The sequence below is a fragment of the Vicugna pacos genome, chromosome 12 (genome assembly GCF_048564905.1).
Source record: "Vicugna pacos chromosome 12, VicPac4, whole genome shotgun sequence".
Classification (NCBI taxonomy): Eukaryota; Metazoa; Chordata; class Mammalia; order Artiodactyla; family Camelidae; genus Vicugna; species Vicugna pacos.
This window is the reverse complement of record NC_132998.1, coordinates 40,647,706-40,668,862: the sequence shown is the minus strand read 5'-3', so window position 1 is coordinate 40,668,862 and position 21,157 is coordinate 40,647,706. Positions and strand designations below refer to the sequence as shown.

At 35.6% G+C, this 21,157-nt stretch overlaps 1 protein-coding gene and 1 long non-coding RNA gene across 13 annotated transcripts in view; one reads left to right on the top strand and one right to left on the bottom strand.

The window, feature by feature from the left end:
- Positions 1-21,157, top strand: part of LOC140700224 (uncharacterized) — a 73,989-nt gene that overhangs the window by 51,649 nt on the left and 1,183 nt on the right. The gene's annotated exons all lie outside the window — the stretch shown is intronic.
- On the bottom strand, positions 133-21,103 carry C12H12orf50 (chromosome 12 C12orf50 homolog). Of its 12 annotated transcripts, XM_072973270.1 has the most exons (14): positions 20,824-21,103; positions 19,359-19,649; positions 16,598-16,717; positions 16,139-16,259; positions 13,301-13,456; positions 12,039-12,164; positions 11,844-11,957; positions 9,753-9,863; positions 8,454-8,561; positions 7,006-7,122; positions 5,505-5,609; positions 5,050-5,253; positions 3,133-3,225; positions 133-459 (listed from the first exon to the last, which is right to left on the bottom strand). In XM_072973270.1, exons 2-14 carry the CDS (start codon positions 19,386-19,388, stop codon positions 434-436), a joined length of 1,431 nt encoding a protein of 476 aa, XP_072829371.1. In that variant the 5' UTR covers positions 19,389-19,649; positions 20,824-21,103; the 3' UTR covers positions 133-433. The 12 variants fall into 12 exon arrangements, with proteins under 12 accessions (XP_072829371.1, XP_006197939.1, XP_072829375.1 ...); XM_006197877.3 differs by lacking the exons at positions 19,359-19,649; positions 20,824-21,103 and adding an exon at positions 18,952-19,028 and having other exon boundaries at positions 12,039-12,116; XM_072973274.1 differs by lacking the exons at positions 19,359-19,649; positions 20,824-21,103 and adding an exon at positions 18,952-19,009.

The window sequence follows — 21,157 nt, the reverse complement described above, 5'->3', positions numbered from 1 at the left end:
GAGGGCCCAGCTTAAACTCTAGGTAAGGAAAGAAAATGTGAGTTTTCTTAAAGAATATTGCAAAACAGAAATCAAAGGCACAACTTTACTCCTCAATCTGGCAATCTAACTTAGTTTACAATTAAAGAATGATTTTAATTGTCAAACTTTTAAATTTTATTAAATGTTTGTGGCAATGCATCAAATGAATTCCAGACCTATATAAATACACAGGCAGCTGTTTGTAATTTGCATTTTTATCAGTTTTGAAAGAGCACAGTGTACTTCCTGCATCTTATTTTCAGAATTTGCATTTTATCATCTTTGGCTACCCAGTATATAGTATGGAGTACTTGAATATCTCATTCTTTGAATTTTCATTTTTGAATTGTAAATCAGATGATGTCTGGCACTTTTCTCTTTTCTCATTTTTCTCTTCTCTCAACCTCCAGGTTTACTTGCTTCCATTTCTTCTTGGCTCTAATAATAAAATACAAAAATATTTCAGTTATTTTCTTTTTCAGCATTCTTTGGGGTACCACCATATTGCATGTCTTTTGCTAATTACTTACCATAAATCTAAAGACAAAACAAAAACTAAGCTTATTGTTCTAATTCATAAATTTTCAGAACACCATTCAAATTAATTCCACTTCTTTCTGAAGCTTGCCGTGTTTTGAATTTCAGTGGAGGGATGGAAGGGAATGGAAATAATACTGTATGTAAGGCTGCACATGGGGGACCCAGAGTGAACAGAATGAATGTTCCCTCCTTTGGAGACAGGCACCTCTAGTCACACCAGCTATACCCCTATCAGAAAGGATGGTGGCCTCAGAGAGGGGTGACAACAACATCTCTAATTGCTTTAAGCTCCTTTCCTCTATTCCCAAGACACATTTTCCCTCCCCTATTGCCTTAGCATCATAGCATCCAAAAACATTTTCCCAAAGGGCTCCTCTTGCCCATTTATACTTCTATGGCCTTGGCTCCCAGATATTCCTTAGAGGAACAGACTAGTCGCAACTAGTGTTTTCTGCTCCCTCTCTCCAGCAGGCCATCTGTCCACTGGGAAATGCTGAAATCTCTCCCCTGTGTCCTAGCAGGAAGTGCATGGGAGGAAACACAAGCTAACTTCTATCTTCTGGTGATGACAACAATATTTAGAAAGGATCAGAGTTTAGGGGTTGCAGATTTCCCAGCCAAGAGCTCAGGTAAATAAGAAAACTAATTTTATTTGGTTATAATTTATTTAATTTCTTGATTCTAAGATTCCACCCTGCCTGATGTAGAAAATTTCTCTAGTCCTTTGCATATAAACTTAGTCCAGTTCAGTGATTTTTTTTTTTTTTTTAGTCACTTCATATGTATTTTTCAATTACATTCAGATACGAAATTCTTTCTTAGGGTTTCTCTCCCTCCCCCACCTTCTTGCTGTTTATCAGTATTTCTAGGGTTGGGACTGGGGAGAACAGTTGCTACTGTGTGACAACCAGGAAAAGAATGTCATCTCAACAATCTTGGGTTCAACAAGGTCTAGGTCATGTGCTGGTGAATGGTGGCCCAGATAACATATATTGTCTAAGGTTTCTCAAACTTTAATTAGTGTATCCAAATCACCTGGAAATCTTATCAAAATGCAGATAATGATTCAACAGGTCGAGATGGAGATTACACGTTTCTAACAAGCTCCCAGGTGATGTCATTGCTGGTGGCCCTCAGACCATACTTCAAGTACAGTTCGATCAGTGGAGGATGGCTTTGGTTTCTAATCGACTCCCTGGCAGAGCAATCTATTGCAATTCCAGTTGAGTCCTCCCCTGGAGTAGGGCCTAACCACAAAGGCATCTTTCTGATGCTGTCCCTTCTGTTCCAGCCAGGAGACTTTGTGTAGACCTGCTGGTCCTCTCTCTTAGCAATTCACTCTCACTTGAAACTCACGGGAATATGTGATGCCGTCCCAAGCAACCCTGGAGCTTGGTAATCTCAAGATGCTCTGTCTCCAGTTTGATTGCATTAGATGTGGCTTGCCCTCCCCGCAACCTCACCACCAGATGGCATTGAGAAAGTTTCTCCAAAGATTTCCCCTCTAGGTTGCAACTGGAAAGTGCAATGCAGATCCTCCTTATGTTCAGATTCATATAAAATTCGAGAGGAACTCTATCATTGACCTTTCTGCCCTGGGCCCTGACATAGCTGGAGGTGGTGGAAGAGGAGGCAGGGACTAGTACTGAGTAAGCGCTCCACACACTGTTTCTGGTCTCTTGCTGTCTCTCTACAGGCTCCTCTGTATTTTCCAGAGTAAAAGCAAAAAGCAGTTTTGTCAGCTCACATCCTCCGTCACATCCTCTTTTCCCTGCCATACATGGATGGTACATGTTTCATGCCCTAAAGTCACCACTCCTTCCCCCAAATCCTTCAGTAAATCATGTTTAACTATATGAGTGGGATGGAACGGGAGAAGGTTGCTGGGATACAAAGGCAGTCACTGGGACAGGGGCAGAGGTCAGGAGCACATCCTTTAATCCTCCAAATAGCAACACACCTCCTAGGAGACCATGGGCTTTACAGTTTGTAGTTTTATCTTGGATTTTCATCAACTTTTCACCTCCTTCCCCCTACCCCAGATTAAGTCCAACCTGAGGTCAGGTCTGCTACAAACCTATATCCTGGGAAGGTTCCAAGAATTCCCACGCCCTCCCAGAGCACAGAGCACAAGAGGGAGACCACAGCCCCTCTCAAACTTCCATCACGGAAACTTCATCCTAGGTGCCCTATCAGCCCGCTCCAGCCTGCACCGTTTCTGTCCGTGGTGGAAACAGTGGGGCTTTAATATTTTGTGTCAAAATATGGTTTTATATATTGCTTTATGGTTCAACAGAGAATGCATCTTAACATACGTAATTGCTGCAAATGCTTATGCTTGTGTCTAAGGAGAGAAATATATCAAGAGATTTCTGATAACACATAAGAATAGGCAAACACAATAAAACAAAGTAAAATGAAATTGCAGATAGACCAGATATCTACTAAACTCCAAGAAACTATGTTCATATAGATCACGAAGACTTTATAGGTTTTCTAAAATATGTTCCTTGAGCTTAAAAACTTGTCATTTTCAGAATCGTATGCTACATTAAAATCACTAGTATTTACCTGTATATATCTTTTCAGTTTTTGAGTATGTTTTTGAAAAAGGAATTCTTTTCCTCCAGGCTGAACCATTATATGATGTTGACATATATTTATCTGAGAGAAAAAGGAAACAAATGAAATATTTCATAATGCTAAAATCATATTCCGGGAGTATTTCAGAGTTACAAACATCTCAGAGGTGAAGCTATTCTCTAATTCATTTTACCGTTTCAAGGCTAAGGCATCAGGGACACAACTGAGCTTATTAAAACCATTTGAGTTATCAACGAACATGGTTACACATCTCTTAATTGGCTGCTCAGTTCCTCAGATAAGGCCTGTCCCATGAGGCTAAGCTAGAGAAGAGTGTGATATGTGTATGTGACCAAAGTATTTCACTGCCAGGCTTTACCATGATTCCATACACAATTCTGCTAGTATTTACAGAGCTTTAGAAAGGAAGTAAAAAATAAATGGGGGGAGGAAATAGCTCAACAGTAGAGCAGATGCTTAGCACGCACAGGGTCCTAGGTTCGACTGCCAGTAACTCTATTAAAAAGAGAGAAAGAGAACGGAAGAAAGACCTAGGAGGTACAGCCCACTTCCCTCTTTCCTTCCAACTCCCAAGATGGAAGTGTTTGCTCTACCACAGTAAAACTTACTGTCCCACAAAACCAAAGTATTTGTACGCTGGTTTCAACCTTTAATTATCTACTTTCCTCTGACAATTCCGTATTTGAACTACTATCTAAGAATGATGTATTTGTGTTTTGAAGTGTTGTGTGTTGTGTTTTGAATCACACTATGCAGCTGTGATTCTCAAAGCATGGTCCATAATAATGCTAAGAATTTATTTGCTTTTTTTTCCCCTTGTGCTGACATTTGCACTAACGGGGCAAAAGCAATCGTGAGTATAACTGCGGCCACCTGAACACAAATGTAGACAATGGCACTTGTTCTGGTAGTCACTGTGATCTCCACAGCTATCAACTCACAGTAAAATAATGGCAAGATTAATAATAAAATAATAATAGTAATAAATAAAAATTAAAAGTTTGTTTCACCTAAGAATGTCCTTATTTTTATATGTAAATCCATGCATCATTATATTCTAAAATAAATAGAAGAAAAGCAATTTAAATAAAGCTAACTTCTATTTAAATTGTAAAAGGAAGGACTGAAGAGAGGCATCGAGTTTTTACTTAGGTTCTAGAAAGTATACATCATTCAGACCACTAACTAGACGGTGAACACAGGAAAATAAAAATATGAAATTACAGGGAATTGAGTGACCTTTTGTTGAGTTGAGAAAACTGAAACCAAAATTTGAAAGAGGAAAATTCATCTGAGACAAGAAAAAAAAAAAAAAAGAAATTTGATTCCCTCCTTCCTTGTGGCCTTGTACTTCATGACATAAACCATGACTTTGCCTATTACATGATGAAATGATTTAGAAGCAATCTGGGCATGGGTGGGAGAGATGAGAGGTTGTCAAAAATATTGCAGTTAACCCCCAAACTAATCCGTTCAGAAAGTAATCATGAAGGCCTAAAGAAAAACCAAGGCACTAGGCTGAAAGTGATAATTGAACAGTGCAGTTAGTGGCACAAAAAAATGTCAACCACTTGAAAACAATCCCTAAGAGTGAAATAAAGCTATCCAGGGCAAACAAAGTGCAGTGCTCTGAGACAAAACTCTAGGGAGGTTCAGTGTCACATCATCTGCACCCAACATGTTTTCTCCAATATCCTTTAAATCATGTACACTCCTGCACATGGAAGAAATCCTCCTACCAGTTTTCTAAAATGTTATGGTGGTGATGGCCTGGACAAAAAAAAGAAGGGGGTGGGTAGCAGTGAAGATTAGTTGGGTCATCAGCAAAGTCCATGGGAATGCAAACCACAGACAGGAGTAAACTATATAAGCAAAGAGCCTTACCTGAACAGAGGTTGAATTTTGGTTCCTTGCTAACATCGACTTCATTGTAGGACCCTTGTGTAGGCCTGCTGCGGGGAGGTGCATTCAGTGAGACAGTCCTGATAGCATCTCTCTGAACATGGATATAGGACGCATTCTCGGGATTTCTGTTTTTATTATTGCGATGGTAACTCATTTTATTTTTGGGATTTGGGGCCTGTACTGCTGTAAAAGAAAGGGGGCGGGGAGTGAGGGATAAAACAAGCTGGTTTCACACCTGGAAATACAATATTACACTTTAAATGTTTGATAGGACAATGGAAGACAATGTAAGCTAAAAGAACTAAATTTATAGGAGTTGGGTTGACATCTAAAACAACAGGCTGCACAACAGTGACTTGTTTTTCAGGTAGAAAAGATTATTTAATCTTTTTTCAAATTACAATTTAGGGATATCAGATGCATAAGCACTTTACCTCTCCGCATTCCTGGGCCAGGAAAGTTCTTTGGTTCATCATAAATCCACTTTCTTTTTTTCACACCTTTAAAATGAGGCTTCCTCACTGGCTGGACATTATTCACTTAAATAAGATACAAATTTTTACAGTTTTTTTAAGAGATTCTTTCATCTGAAAATTACTTGTAAGTGATAATTACATATCTGTGCATTCACATGTCAAGCAAGAGAAAAAATTACTGTACCACCCTAATACTTTACTTTCTAGAACAAAGGATGATTTATTTTTAAGTGCCAAAAAGAAATCTAACTTGGAAATTGATTGATGAGAAAACTTTCAATAAGTAACATTCCTTGGGAGAAAAATGCTTTCATAAGATTCAATCCAAATATAATATGTATCTCATTATAATGTTATTTTTAAGTAGTTTTAGAATTGTTATTTTGAACATAAATCCATCTGTACTTTTTAAGCCAAAACTACTACTTCTTAAGAAGCTAGATTAATATAAGATATTGTTAGTGAATATTACCTTCTTCTTGTAAGATCTTAAGAAGTTGGGTATATAAATATAGTTTAGTGAAATAAAACTGAATAATCAGACTTTGTAAATGATAAGATCACTAAATTATTCACTTCTTGCTCACATATTTTTACATGGAAAATTTTATATGCATGCTCAATTTTCCAGAAATTTTTAAGGTAAATTTTTCCAGAGAATCTTAAAACAATTTAGTAGGGTGGGGCATTCTTTATTATTTCTCTGTGTGGAGATCCTGAACATTCACGAATAACTACTGCACAAAGCTGTCTATAGTGGACTGATAAATCTCTCTTTGCACTAGCTCTCATCTTTAGCTTAAGCACCAAGCCTTCACTGAAGCTCTGATTCTAATACCTCTTCTTCAGACAATATGCCCCATCCTTACTCTCACGCTCCCACTCCCAGAATTTGGAATCCATATTTTTCACTTAACTAAGCTTCTTGGAGATAAACCAACATGGTTCCCCTAGATGCCTAGTTGGGATCAAAAAATATTACAGGGGTTCATTAAGTGAAATAAAGAAAAGGAAGGAAAGAGGGAAACAGGAAGATTCATGAGTCTTAATTGTATCAAGAGAAGAAGCTCACAGTACTAAACAGCAAGGAGAAGCCAAATTAAGAAAAATAATTTAAAATAATAATAATAATAATAATAATAATAATAAACCTGTCAGTGTATCCCCACTACAGGTTAAATTTAAAATGCTATACTAATGAATCTTCTGAGAAGGTAGCATATTATTACTTTTAATATCTAAATTAAACTAGTGGGAAAGTATATTATGATTTACTAGGACCTACATCACAATTCATTGTGAGAGTTAGTAGAAGAATAGTCGTTAATCCTTAACCCTGAATAATTTTCAAACCATTCTTTTTCCTTTCTTTTTTCAAAATTCTATTTCAAATAGGCAAATAAATCCATGGTAAGACAAATACATCTAAGGCCAAAAAGTGATAGAGCTAATGTCTCACTTGAAAAGGGGTCCTCTCTGCACTTCATACTGATATTCTCAGTGGCATTTAATACATGCGTTGTAGGTACTAGTCGGGTAGTTAGGGAACGCTTTGGATGAGGACTGTCCTTGTTATCTTTTAAAGCAAATTAAGAAAATAAAATGTCAATATTAGTAAAAAAAAGTGTTTCAGTTGGTATTTCACTTTTCAAACATCATATGATGGGTATACCTCTTTAAAATATATATGGATACTAATTTTTAGAATCTATCACTGAAATTCCCTAATTTCCACATTGAGTCCCCCAAAGATGTCACTGACAAAATATTAAAAATCCAGAAATACAGTCATTATCTTCAGTATGTAAATTATGTATTTGTGGAAATATTTTTAATACCTCCAGACAAAAAATAAAAAGTTACCAATTTTACATCAAATGTGCCAATTTTAGTCAAGAATGCAGAAATATTTATAACAACCTTCACTAGTTCTAAGCTTTGGAGCAGAACCACCTAATAGAGTTTTCTACAGTGATGGAAACATTCTATATCTGTGCTTTCTGAAATGATAGCTACTAATCACGTGTGGATACTGAGCATTTGCAATATAACTAGTGCAACTGAAGAGCTGAATTTTAAAATTTTATTTAATTTTAATTAACTTAAACAGCTACATAGGGTGGTGGCTACCATTTATAGTGTAGTTAGGTTTTTTTTTTTTTTGATAGATTGAGCAAAAAAGGAAAATATTTACATATATAATTTTCCACAAAAATAATTTGATCATGTGTCTTTTCTTGTTCTTGAGAACATTTATTCAGTGACGGGGAAATTGGTTAGTATTTGGATTGAGAATATGTGAAGTCCTCTAATTACAGGACAGCTGTACTGTCTGTGACTGAGCGAGCTGCCCAGCAGCAGTATGAGCTGGGGGATTCTAAGCACAATAAGCACAACATAAAACTGTAGAGGATGTATTTTATTATATCTCTTGATTATTCACAGAATATAGTTAGTAATAATCATAAAGTGGGGAAGTCAGCAGGAGAGTAATACTCTTCTCAGTACATATTTACATTATATATCTTCACCAACAAAGCTTTCTAAGAAAATTCACTCATACTGAATATTCCAAGTTGAAAATCAAACTAAAAAAGACTTGGTAATACCATTTAAAAGAACCAGTAACTTTAGAGCTAGCAAGACCCCTAAAAATTCTGTAGTCCAGCAGGCCAATTTTTCAGATAAGGAAACTGAAGCTAAAAAAAGATAAAGCCCCATGGATAAACAACCAAGGACAGAGCCAGGACTGGAAAGGTGGGGCTCTTGACTTCTATCTAGTGTATTTCGTGTATATTTTTATTTATTACCTTGCCTCTTGTATTGGTTTCTGCAACAATCAAGCTTTATGTTTAGATCATCTGTCCAAATTACAAATGGATCTTAAAATACTGACTGGTTCATTACCTTTAGCATTTGAACATTTTGACATGGTGATTTCTTTCTCTTCAGTTAAAGCTTCATTCTCATGTATTCCAAGGAATATGATCCTCTGGGGAACATAGCAATCTCCTCCTATGACAATAACTTACTGTCAGCACAGCAATGGCAGGAAGTTGCACAAAACTGCCTTTCAGTGCAGGATAGTCCTCCTCTACAACACCCCTCTTGCCCACTTTTGTTTCAGTACTTCTCAGTGATACCATCCCCATCTGTATACATAGCATGTGTATTTAGATTGATACAGGTATATACATATGTACATAAATATATAGTATGTACACTTACAGATAATTATAAGAAAATTCACGTAGTCAACACAACTTTCTGTTAAATAATCTTAATTCCACCCTTTACCATGCTTAAGAGATACTCGGAGTAAACATAACATCTTCCATACAATATCTGTAAATATATGAAAGCAGTTTTGTGTTCCTTAGAAGTCTTCTATTTTTCAGGATTAATATCCATAGTTGCTTTAAATATCGCTTACATACTTAATTTCAGATCCTTCCTCATACAAGTTACCCTTTCTTAACATAAACTATTTGTTTCAAGTACCCTTCTTTAAGAATCATACCCAAACATGGACTCCCCTGTACAGAAATCAGTGGAATGAGTATAACAATAGTTGACATTTATGGAGCATCTTTCTGTATGTCAGACACTCTACTGAGTACTTTAAATGACTTGTCACATTTAATTTTCTCCCTATACTACCAATAATTCAGTGTGAGTTTACCTTAGCTATGTGGTAGCTGACACACGTTACTGAACCATTTTGAAACCCTGTGGCCAACACAAGCTTTTATTTTTTCCCTCACAATCTGTATCATGTCAGGTCTTTCCCAACTTGAAGAAAAAGCTACCATTAACATCTTGGACTAAAATGCCAGACATTATGTTTATCACAGTTTGAGTTTACCTTGTTAAACATGGCTCACTATTCCAGCATATTAACTTGAGGTCATCTGTAAATTTTGTAAAACTGTCTCCATACATGCACTCATTCAATTGTTTAAACATGAAATTACTTATTCTACAAATATTTATGGGTTGCACATCATGTGGCAAACATTCTATTACAGAGATTCCTCTAGAGCAGTTGATTATAAACAGTTCCTGACCTCAAGGATCTTATCCAAAGCCAACAATCAAAATGTCAAAAAGATGTTGATGAAACAAAATTAGTTATGAGAGAGAAAATTCGGACTCCTTTATTACATGGGGATATATTCAGAATCAATCAGTGATAAGTTAACTCACCTCCGTTTTCAAAAGCAGCAATGTCAGTCCTTGGTTTCCTATCCAATGATGCTTTTATCTCACCTTGCCTTTCAAATAGGCTAAATTTTGTTGGAACTGTCAGTCCATCCCCTAGAAATTTAAAAAAAAAAAAAAATCACTCCAGACAGAAACGATTAGGTGCTTACTTAAGTTTATGACAGAATTTATGATAGTAAAAAGCTTAAAAATTAATGCAAGTATTGTTTGCATAATAATTTGATGAACAATAAATTTATAAATATATAAATTTTAAGCAAATTTTATAATTATCAGGAAAGCAGCAAACAAGTTTATTTTCCTACATGGATAATGTACCAAATGGCAATTAAAAAATTTAAGCAATCTAACAGTATTGTGTGTATACATTTATTTTATTTGATACGCTTTTCATATAATAAACTTTGTAATATTTCTTTTGTTTTTATCTACTCGCCATGAACAAATTGAGTAAAAAGTATCAAGGTATACTATTGATTAAAAAAGCTTATTATACTGAAAATTAATTCTCACCACTTTCCTTATACATCCCTAGATAACTTTCTCCTGAAATAAATTATTAAAAGTAGAATAAAAGAGAGATGACAATGTAATGCAACATGTGATTCTGAACTGGATTCTAAACCAAGGAAAAATCTTCATTTTGACATAAAGGACATAAAAGTTTTTTTTAAAAAAGTCTGCAAATAATGTTTCAGAAGTGTTTTCCTGGCTGTGATACTTATATTTACATGTGTGAGAGTTACATAGGGGCATCATGCCTGCAACTTACTCTCAGATGATTCAGAAGAAAATAACAACAATGTATATATTTAGAGAGAGAGAGAAAAATCAAATGTGTAAAATGCTAAATAACATTTGGGGAAATCTGGGTAAAGAGTTTCATGAATTAACTGATATTATTTAAAAATAAAAAGCTTTTTAAAACCATAATATAAAATGTGCCTTTGCATATTTACATATGTGTCTTTATAATCCACCATTTTTAATATTCACTGCTAACTTGTTTTTTTGTTTGTTTGTTTGTGGGGGTTGGGTAATCAGGTTTACTTATTTACTTATTTCAAGAGCAGTATTGGGGATTGAACCCAGGATCTTGTGAATGCTAAGCGTACACTCTACCACTGAGCTACACCCTCTCCCCTTGCTTTGTTTTGTTTTGATCTGTGTAATTCAGGCAATCTGTCCTTCACTGGATGGCTTCCACCTATCAGCTAGGTCTTGCTGATCCTACTACCATCTGATGGTATGTTGCTGCCACCTACCGCCACGTGTTTAGTTTGCCACATATATGTACTTGCAAGACAGGCAGTCTACTCTTTATTATTCATTTTGATCCTGGGAGACTTTCTCAACTATCTTCTTCTAAGGGGTGGAGGGAAGCATTCAAATCTCTCCAACTGCTGCAGAGCTTACTTTTCAGCTCATCCTGGGGGTAAGAAAACTACTTAGACTCATAGTATCCACGGATTTTCTCTGAGTTCCTCATTTTATATCCAAAAAATGTTCTTATCTTGCCTTCAAAGGCAAAATGTTCACCAACAGAAAAATCAGATTCACCAAAACATAAGATTTATGAGAGACACAGCCTTGGACTTACCCACCTGCATTGCCCCTTAAATTGACTGGTCTACAGAAGGCACTCATTCTGGGAACAAATGTACCCTGTTCTACTGCTAACATTCTTCTGTGATCTCCCTTTTGTCCTTCTAGGGCTAAGCTGTTTTTCTGCTTATAAAGAAAAATCTACACCTGTTTCACAGGCAGATTTATTTTCATAGCTAAAACAGTGAAACCAAATTATTTACAGAATTACTGCATGAGGTATGTAGTGCCACCATGTGTTTATGAAGTCTGTTCATTCTGTGGTTCCTCTAAGAAAATATAATTACATTAATAGCAGCTTTTCATATTAAATTTAGGTGATCCCATAACATGACTTCCTTCTCACTCTCAAATCTGATGTATTATCTATCATTTGACTTTAGTGCACACCTTACTAAATAATGCACAGCCTATCACAGCAAGTGTCTCTTATTCATCACCTTGAAATGCTTCCTTTCCATTCCTTACCTTCTTGTAATTCACTTCCATTTTCCAAAGGCTTTTCTAACTCTTTTTCCACTGATGAGGCTATGCTTTTAGATGATGAAATATCTGGAGGAGTATGAATTCTGTAGTATTCGCCTAATCGCCCATAAGAAAAGTAATGGTTAGCATATTTTTCACATCAAATATTAGAAAATCCACAAATGTTTGATTTCTTACCAGATTTATGACACATCTCCTTTATTGCTCTTTTTTCTTCAATTTCTTCAGGAGTTTTTGTCCATAAACTAGAAGCATCTATAGGATATATTTTGTTTAAATTAAATTGTCCCAAAGCCAAATAATCTGAAAATTTATAAACCAGAATGAAACATCCCAAACACTGTTCTCATGTATAGATTAGTGGGTTTTTTTTTTTTTTTAGTAAATCAATAATTTGCATCCTGGCAAATGTTTCTAATTGCTATATTTCACATATTAGAAAGAATCATTCAAGAGAAAAGAAATGACTAATTAGACATATGTGCTTTCAGATGAGAAGCTGGAGGCATAGATTCATATGTTGAGACCATGTTTGTTTGTTCGGAGGAGAATGTAGGTATGGGAGACATGCAGTCATAACTGAGAAGGACACATCTCCTTCCTCCTCTTCTTCCTCAAAGTTGGTTTTTAAAACTAAGGGATGGTGAATGGGTCGTGATATATTCTCCTGAGGTTTCAGAGGCTCCTGACTCTGGGTTGGGGGTGGAATTCCTTCCTGAGTTTCTTTCTGTAGTGTGATATGTACAGAGAAGATGTAACATTTCAGTATTTTCAATGTGCCCACATTCTAGTCTCCATATAAGGACACATTCCAGGGCAGAGACAGACTGAGAGCTTATTTTTCTGCATGTTTGTCTTGTTTGTACATACTTATTGGCACTGCAGTGCTATTATGATATGGGAGGAATAAGATGGACTACGATGCTGAAGACCTGAGTTCTAACCTTCTTTATACTTTTGCAAGGATTACTTGGGATAATGCAGATGATAGTGCTTTATAAACTACTCTATTGATCTCTATGACTTCAAGGATTAAATGTGAGACAGATAGATGGAATAGATAGATTGACACTCATGTATATCAATGTTAAGTTATGTATAAATAAAAGTTATATAAATCAATGCTATCAGTGTTAAGTTATATACAAATAAAACAGGTTATCAATACCCCTAAAGCAGCTATACATATTTAAACAGGAGATCTGTCTCCTGTCACACCACAAAAACTTTGCAATCCAAATGATCATAAGCGTATGTGCAGACATAGAACAAATTAGAACATAATGAATTTAATATACTCGATAAAATTAAAGCTATTTTCTCATCAAAATCTGCCTTATATATTACATTATAAACTTCTAGTAATTAAACAAATATGTCAAAAATATCACAAGGTTTTTGAAAATGCATTGTGAATCTGAAAAAAAAGGTTTACTAACCATTTTGTTCATCTCCTTCCTCTTCTTCCTCAAAGTTAGTTTTTAAAACTAAGGGATGGTGAATGGGTCGTGATATATTCTCCTGAGGTTTCAGAGGCTCCTGACTCTGGGCTGAGGGTGGAATTCCTTCCTGAGTTTCTTTCTGTAGTGTGATATCTAGAGAAGATGTAACATTTCAATCTTTTCAAAATGTATGTTATGTACATGTTCAGTGATCAACCATTGTTCACCTGATCAACTGCATGTTTTATTAAAGGATGTCTCTTTTATCTGTGGAACGGCTATCAAATTAACTTAAAATATCAACATTTTTCTGGTAAGGTGTAGAAAATATGCTAATTCATAGACTTTAGATAATAATTACAACCATGACTTGGTATATATCACACCTTTGGTATAAATACAAAGTGATCACAAGCTTCACTGCATCCTTACATTAGATCCATGGATAAGAATAACTTAACTAATCACATTATGACGACGGAACAAAGGCAAACTCATATAAGGCATAGCTTATAATGGCAGAGTATATATGTCCAAAAGAGGAAAAAATCCAGTGGTTCTTATTTTCTGTGGCTGGGAGTTGATAACTTGGAAGTGAGAATAATGATACTTTAAGACTCCTCTACTTGGCTACATAGGTCAGACTGAACAGAGCTCTAGGTCATATTTAAATGTTCTGTAACCTTCGAAACTAACGAGCAAATAATAGAAAAGGCTGGTGAACACATGTATCATTTATTGTTACTTATTCAATTCCCTTTGTTTTTCAAACCAATAGTTATTAAATCTGGCTAATTATCAGAATCAACTAAAGAAGTTATTCAAATCATCTTTAGGGTCCCTGCTTTCCAAACTTTTTATTTAGCAGGTCTAGATTAAAGCCTGGAAATACTATTTTTTGAATGTCTCAAGACAATTACAAAATTAGGCAATTTTGGAAACCAAAGCCCCAAATCAGTGATCATTTATCTGGGCTTCTGTGACGTGGGAATACTTTCAGGTCTTAATTCGATGCTAACTCTGGTTAGTGTCAAAATTAAATTGAATTGTAGGACACCCAGCTGATGTCAAGGGAATTGTTTGGTGGAGGAAAAACCCACTCATCTGGTATCAGAAGTGTTGTGAGTATGGCGGTAGTGTGAGAGTAAAGGAGAAACACACAGGAGTATTCTTTTAATTCCTAGAGAAACTGACACAAACAGAAATAAAGGGCAGAATGAAATTAGTGCTAGTGAATTCAAAACAGATAAGTGGACTTGTTCCCTGTAGACAGAGTAAAGGAGGTTTGAGGAAGCAGGGTATGAGCAGCCTATGAACCTTGCTTACCCCATCTCATGATGGAGGTAGAATGGCTAGGGGAGGGATTTGATCCCAGTGCATGGATCTGGTTTTGACCCTGAGAGAGGGGAAAGTCTCCTCCAAGAGGCAGGATCAGCTTTGACGCCTGTTGAAGAAATTGAGACTTCCAGAAAAGCCAGAATGTACCTTTGACCCCCTACATTCTGTGCCTAATAAGTGAGAATAATAAAATGCATCCCTACAGAGCTTAGTCCAGGGCATGTCTTAGAGCGAGGGGTCCAATAACTGTTTCACAGATTCTACCTCTCCTTTCCCAGAGATTCAGTCTTTGTTTTCCTCTAGTCCTGAAAGAGCTAGTTTGAAAGATAGCAAGTTTACCCATAGGCCATTAGGAAACAAACTTACACTAGAGAGAGAATTTAGTACAATCTTTCTCATGAGATAAAATCACACTATATGTAAAACAATGGGACCAAGTTAACCACTTAGTAGGTGGAATAACATTTCTCCCAGGAGGTTACCTTCAATAGTCAGCTCTCCATCCCCTGTCTATCTATCTATATGTCCAGTTTTACTGAGCATCTGTGCTCCAAACAGTGTGCAAAGCATTAGTAAGGAAACTAATTATGATCCCCATCCTCATGATATTTACAGTCTAGTGAGGGAGAGAAACATGGATCAAGGCATTACATGCATGATAAATGCTATGAGGTCAGAGTTTTCAAGAAGAATATAGCAAAGGGACATAAGTTTTAATCATTCATATGCCAAGGATTATATGAAGCCAGATTTTCAAATCCCAAGGGCTGATATCATGTAAACCCATCACGAGAAATATGGTAGCCAGAGGAGGAGAGTGGAGTAGCTGTAGCGTCAGGGAAACCTGACATTCCCTACTTCTTAGCAAGGTTCTTGCCGTTTACTGTTACAGGGCTTGGTATCTTCTGTATCCCCTTCCCAGAACCTAGTTTAAGGTTCACCACATAGTAGAACCTCAGTATCTTTCCTTTGGATTGAAGTCTGCCACTTATTTTGCAACAATGGGATTTTCTCCACAACTGAAGTCTTAGGAAGAACCACATATGTAACTGCTCTTCTAGAAGAAGAAGTGTGCAGACCAGAGCATGTTCTAGCTCTCCCCACCTGTGAGATAGGCTTCTGCACATTCACAGGGAGCAATGGTGAGGCCAAGACCTCTGAGCTTGGCTCCACTTGAGTGATGATTTGCTGAGAGAGTTTCCCTATACCTACTGAGTGTCAGTAGTCATCTCACTTTTAGATGAATAAAATCCACTTTAGAAACACAGGCAGAGAAAATTGAACTTGCTGTCTGTTTTCTTCACTTTGTTGTTAGCTACTTGATGGCTCATTCTAAGCTTCATCTCATAATTCTTGATAGAATCACCCAAATCATCCACTGGCTACTAAACTGCATTACTCACCTTGTCATACTTTATTTAATGTGTCATTCTATGCTGCTACTCCAAAACCAGATTATAATATGGTATGTCCATGTTCTTCAACATGTATACTCACTGTTACTTGGTGGCAAAAATAGTCCATTGATATTTCGAGGTTTGCTGTGATAAAAGATACAACTGATCTTCACACAACCAAGAGGTTGAGTTTCCCAGAAGCAAGAAATGCTGCAGTTTTGCTAGACAAAGGAGGTGGGGGAAATGTAATGATCAGAAGCCATATTCACAATAAACACGATGTGCTACAACACAACACAATGGGACGAAAACTACTGCGATTGCTGACTCAGGATCACATGTGTTTCCAGGCTTTCAGTGTTTCTAAACTCTGATGCAATGGATATTCCTAAAACATCCTCTTCCATTTTTCTAAGAATTTAAGTTGAGCAAAGTGAAAAATGCCGAAAATTAAGTAATGGAAGAAAGAATTATTTCTTCTCTATTGTGTTGGAAGAGTATATAGTTCAGTATTATGGGAGATGCTTTTAACAAATATGATGATGCTGAGTAATTCTACCTGCATTTCCATGTGTCTAAATCTGCAAAGTGGATCTAAGCATTTTCCCTCTCTCCATAATGAGCACACAGTGTCACTGCCAAGGGCTTCTTCACAGTGTCGGAATCGGCACTGGGAACCCTAAAAGAAAAAGTAAACAGTGTGGAAAACTCAATGTATGACCGTTAGTGTTTAACAACAGATTGCTAATTCATATAAGGAAGCATAAGGAAATCAAATTTGAATTAAAATAGCATACTACAAGCACAAGGCTTTAAGTGTAAATGTTAGCAAATTAGTCTAATTTTAGTGAGGGACTGACAAGATAATCTAGTGATTAAACAGTACAACATACCACAAGTCACTGATAAAATGCTCCTTTTTGTTATCAGTTAATCTACTAAAGATAAATTTATGAGATCAGTGACACCCTTGATCACAATCCAATGACAAAAGGATCTAATTTCGTTCTGAGGAAAGCCAGAATTTTTTTTTAAGAATCATTACCTATATTTGAATTGTGGAGATGATCTCTATTAATCATACCTTTTATTAGATCACTGTTTTCTTAGTCCATGGAGATAAAGTTAAGTGTATTTATATAGGGAAAGTGAATGGAGCTTAACTTTATATTATTGTGGAATTTTAAGTAATTAGCACATTGTGCTACATTACATTAAATATATATGCTTTATGCCTTTGGTCTACAAAGATAAACAATTGTGCCTGTATATTTACACAATAGCATCATCTTTATATCCCAGAAAAGCCGGTGTGGATTATTTTAATGGGCATGCTATATAAAAATTGTATATCTTTTACACATAGATCCACAGTTGGAGAAACTGCAGTTCATTGTCTTTGGGGCAGAGGGTGGATAACAGAGAATAAAAATATCCTGTTAAGTTCATCCCTTTCTTGACACGTTTTGTGTGTCTTCACCATCTCTGGTCTTACTTCCCCGTCTTCACTATCTCTCCCTTTTCAAATGGATCTGTAGATCTCCTAATCCAGGAGAGTGGTCAGGAACCAGATTAACCGGTATTTGAACTCCTGGCTCCATTGCTTCCTCATAAACACAAAGTCAATCCCTTACCAACTGTGCATCTCGGTTTCCTCATTTATAAAAGGGGAATAAAATGCCCTCCTCACAGATCATTGTAAAAATTATGTGAGATGAGGTATTGTGATTGCTGTTGTTATTTTTATTTATTCATTATGTATGAAGAACTTACTAAATATTTGAGGATACAGCAGTGAAATAGACAAAGCTCTCTGCCCATGTGGAACATAAATCCATTATTATCTATCATCCCAGGGCTTAATCTTTAAGTAACAGGTCACAGAAGTGGACCTAATTCTTAACTGTCAAAGAGGTTGAGTCCACTCAGTTGTCCTAGCAGAGATGAAATGCTTTAAACTAGACACAGCATGCTTTTAACTGGGTTCATTTTGGCATAAACATGAAGCTCCAAACATCAAGTTTCTACATTTATTAGGTTTCATTGAGATCCATTAATTCTAATCCGTTGGGTTAAATATTTTTTCCCCATTTTAACTTTATAAACTTTAATTCATGTTTGGCTAATTTGTATTACTTCTTTTCTATTTCCCATGGTACTAAATATTTGCTATTACTCAGACTTTGATGGGAAAATTCAGTAATTTCATGAATACATTTCAAATATGGGATCAATTAAATTTATTAAACTGAGTTTGATACTGACCTGAATTTAACTATTCAAATTTATATGATTGGAATCATATTAATCAAAAAGGTATGATGTGTCATATAAGGTTTAGTATTAGGAATTTGAGGTTTCAAAGAGCATAAATAATACAGGCAAAAGTGCCACACTGAGAATTAGAAAGCCATAGGCATGTAACTGGCATCTAGAAGGATAGTTTCAAATAATTTTAGGTTATTCCAGATTTCCTCAGAGAAGCTCAGTAGATCAAAAATACATAAGGTTTTACTTCAGATTTTAAATACGTAAAATATTTTGTGGGAAAATAGTAAATTTTGATTTAGCAAGGCAAATTATTGCCGTATCTTCCCTCATTCTACTAAAAAGCTTAAGTATGTGAAATACTGTAAATTGTACAATATTTACCTTTATGCATGTGGAATTAAAAAAGAAATAGCAGTCATTCCCAACTTCTGCCATTTTCAGCTCTCTTGCTGCTAGTCCAATGTTTTTTTAATATAATAATTGCAGGAATGCAAATATATGAACTATCAGTGTGTAAGGGAAAAAAAGAATTTCTTTTCCACAGTCTTTCAGGCTATCAGTAGTATTCCTTTAAAACTGACCTCCTGTTGACAGTATATTACACAATAGATAATTCTTAAAGAAATTTAAATTAGAAGATACCTTCTCTAGCTTTGCAGAAATGTTGAAAGTGGTTGCTAGTAAGTACACAAACTCAAGCTTCCAGAATTTTCATTATTACCTAATCCATTGTTTGCTCATCATAAATGACCTCACATGTAACTGTAGGCTAGTTTACTTTAGTGAATATTTCTCTTACTCAATTCCAGTGTATTAACCAGAAAAAGCTAGTAAAAATAAAACACTATATTTTATCCTTCAATATTCTGATTGAACATGGAATGTAAACTAGTTAATACTTAGGAAGTATTAAGTATTTCACAAGTAAATAATTATTTTCTAAACTCTTATTTTTATATGATTTGGAAACAAAACTAAAATTTTAAAATAGGTAAATATGCTATCTATATTTCAAGATAATAAATAAAATTATTTAAATATGTACTCACCGCTATCCACTGATTTCGAAAAAAAATCATTCAGATTGTGATATTTAATAGGTACCTGAAAATAAATTGAACTACTTATTCATCTTGTAGCTATATTCCATTTCATTCTTCATCCATCATTCAAGGAGGAACAGCTTCTTCATATAGCGGAAAAGTTCCAGAATGCTTGGCAGATTTTTGAAAATTTGTTGAAAGCAAAGTGAAGTACTCTGATTCCCAGACTGCGACATTTCAATCAGCAGTTGCTGAGGTCTTTCTTCATCTTAGTACCTTTACTAAAAGAACTAGAACCTAGCAAAAATTAATAAAAATATTTATAGTAAGTAATTTAGAAGATACCATAGAGATGACATATTACAGTAGATCAAAATATATTTTATAAATGGCAATGTACTTTTAATTGGAAATTTAAAAGATCAAGAGATATGGATTCCCATTTTGGTTAAGTAAAACAGACTAAGTTAGTATGAACTTTTTGAATTGAATACTTTAGGATAAAAATCTAGGCAATAAGTTAGAATTTAGAAAAGAGTTGTTCACCTATAACTGTAAACAAGAGAAAATAAAAACTACACAGCATTAGAAGTAAATGAAGTAGGGAACAGACCTGACTAAACTCTGGGAAGTATTAGCAATGATACACAGAAAAATCTTACATCTCAATTTTTGTTTTGCCCTACCTTCTAACTCTAGACTAACAATGTACACATCTTAAGCACGCAGATTGCTGGAAGAAGTATCTTTAAATGGTCTTTGCCTCCAGATAAACTCCCTCTCCACCTACGAAATTTTAGCTGCATTGGACTATTTTCAAATACTGTTACCAAACACCATTAGTGCATGATTACATTAACATCATGATTAACGCCATCGTGAGAATTCATGTTTTACATAGGGGAAAGGTTGAATAAATGTTTTTACCTCTTGAAGTTAGTTTTGAACAACTATGTCCCATTAGAAACAGCAAAAACACATCAAACCTACATCGGGATTTTTTGTTGTTGTCATTTAAATAGAGCTGTCCATTTTAGTTGTCTTTAGAGTACCTGGAACTCTAATTTCTTCTTTTATTTCAACTCTCTTTTCCTTTTCTTTTTCTTTCTTTCCTTCCTTCCATTCTTTCTTCCTTCTTTCTTTTTTTTTTTTTTTTTTGTTCTTTCTCCCCACCCCTCTTCCTTATTCTGTTCACTTCTTTCCTATTGTGAAATTCATTCTGGTTTTTCAGGGAAAGCTATAACCATACCCATGAGGATTTTTACTCCCTGTAATGAGTTAAAAAAGAGTTATGGGAAGTTTGCCTCCATAGCTTGGGGTAGGCCTTAAAATTGTGTAAGTCTTTTGTGTTGGCCAAGGTACACTTGCAGTGAATCTTTTATCTTTGGTGCACACCAGAACACTAAAACATCAATCAGAGAAAACAGTCTTTCTTCCAGTTTGTGTAATCCTGTGACACCACTTTAAGTACCTGGGCTGATAGTCACTCCTTTCTGGCTCTTCCGACTTAACGGGAATCAGGCAAAGCTGCTGGCTGCTACCCATCTGAGTGGGAGTCCAGGCTGTAACTGAGAATTTGTCCTGTGGCTCTCCCCGCCTTGGACTGCCTATTTCTGCCAGAGTCTTTACTCCAGGCACTAATGAAATCAAAGCACTGAAAATAAAGAGTACTTCCTAACAAATGGTTAGCTTTGCTGTTACAATTCAAACAGCAAGTGAAATGTTTTGGAAGATGATCTTTTCTCAGAAATGACAGAATGTTGGACCTAAAAGATTCTTTGGCAGTTTGGAAAATGACAGTTGAG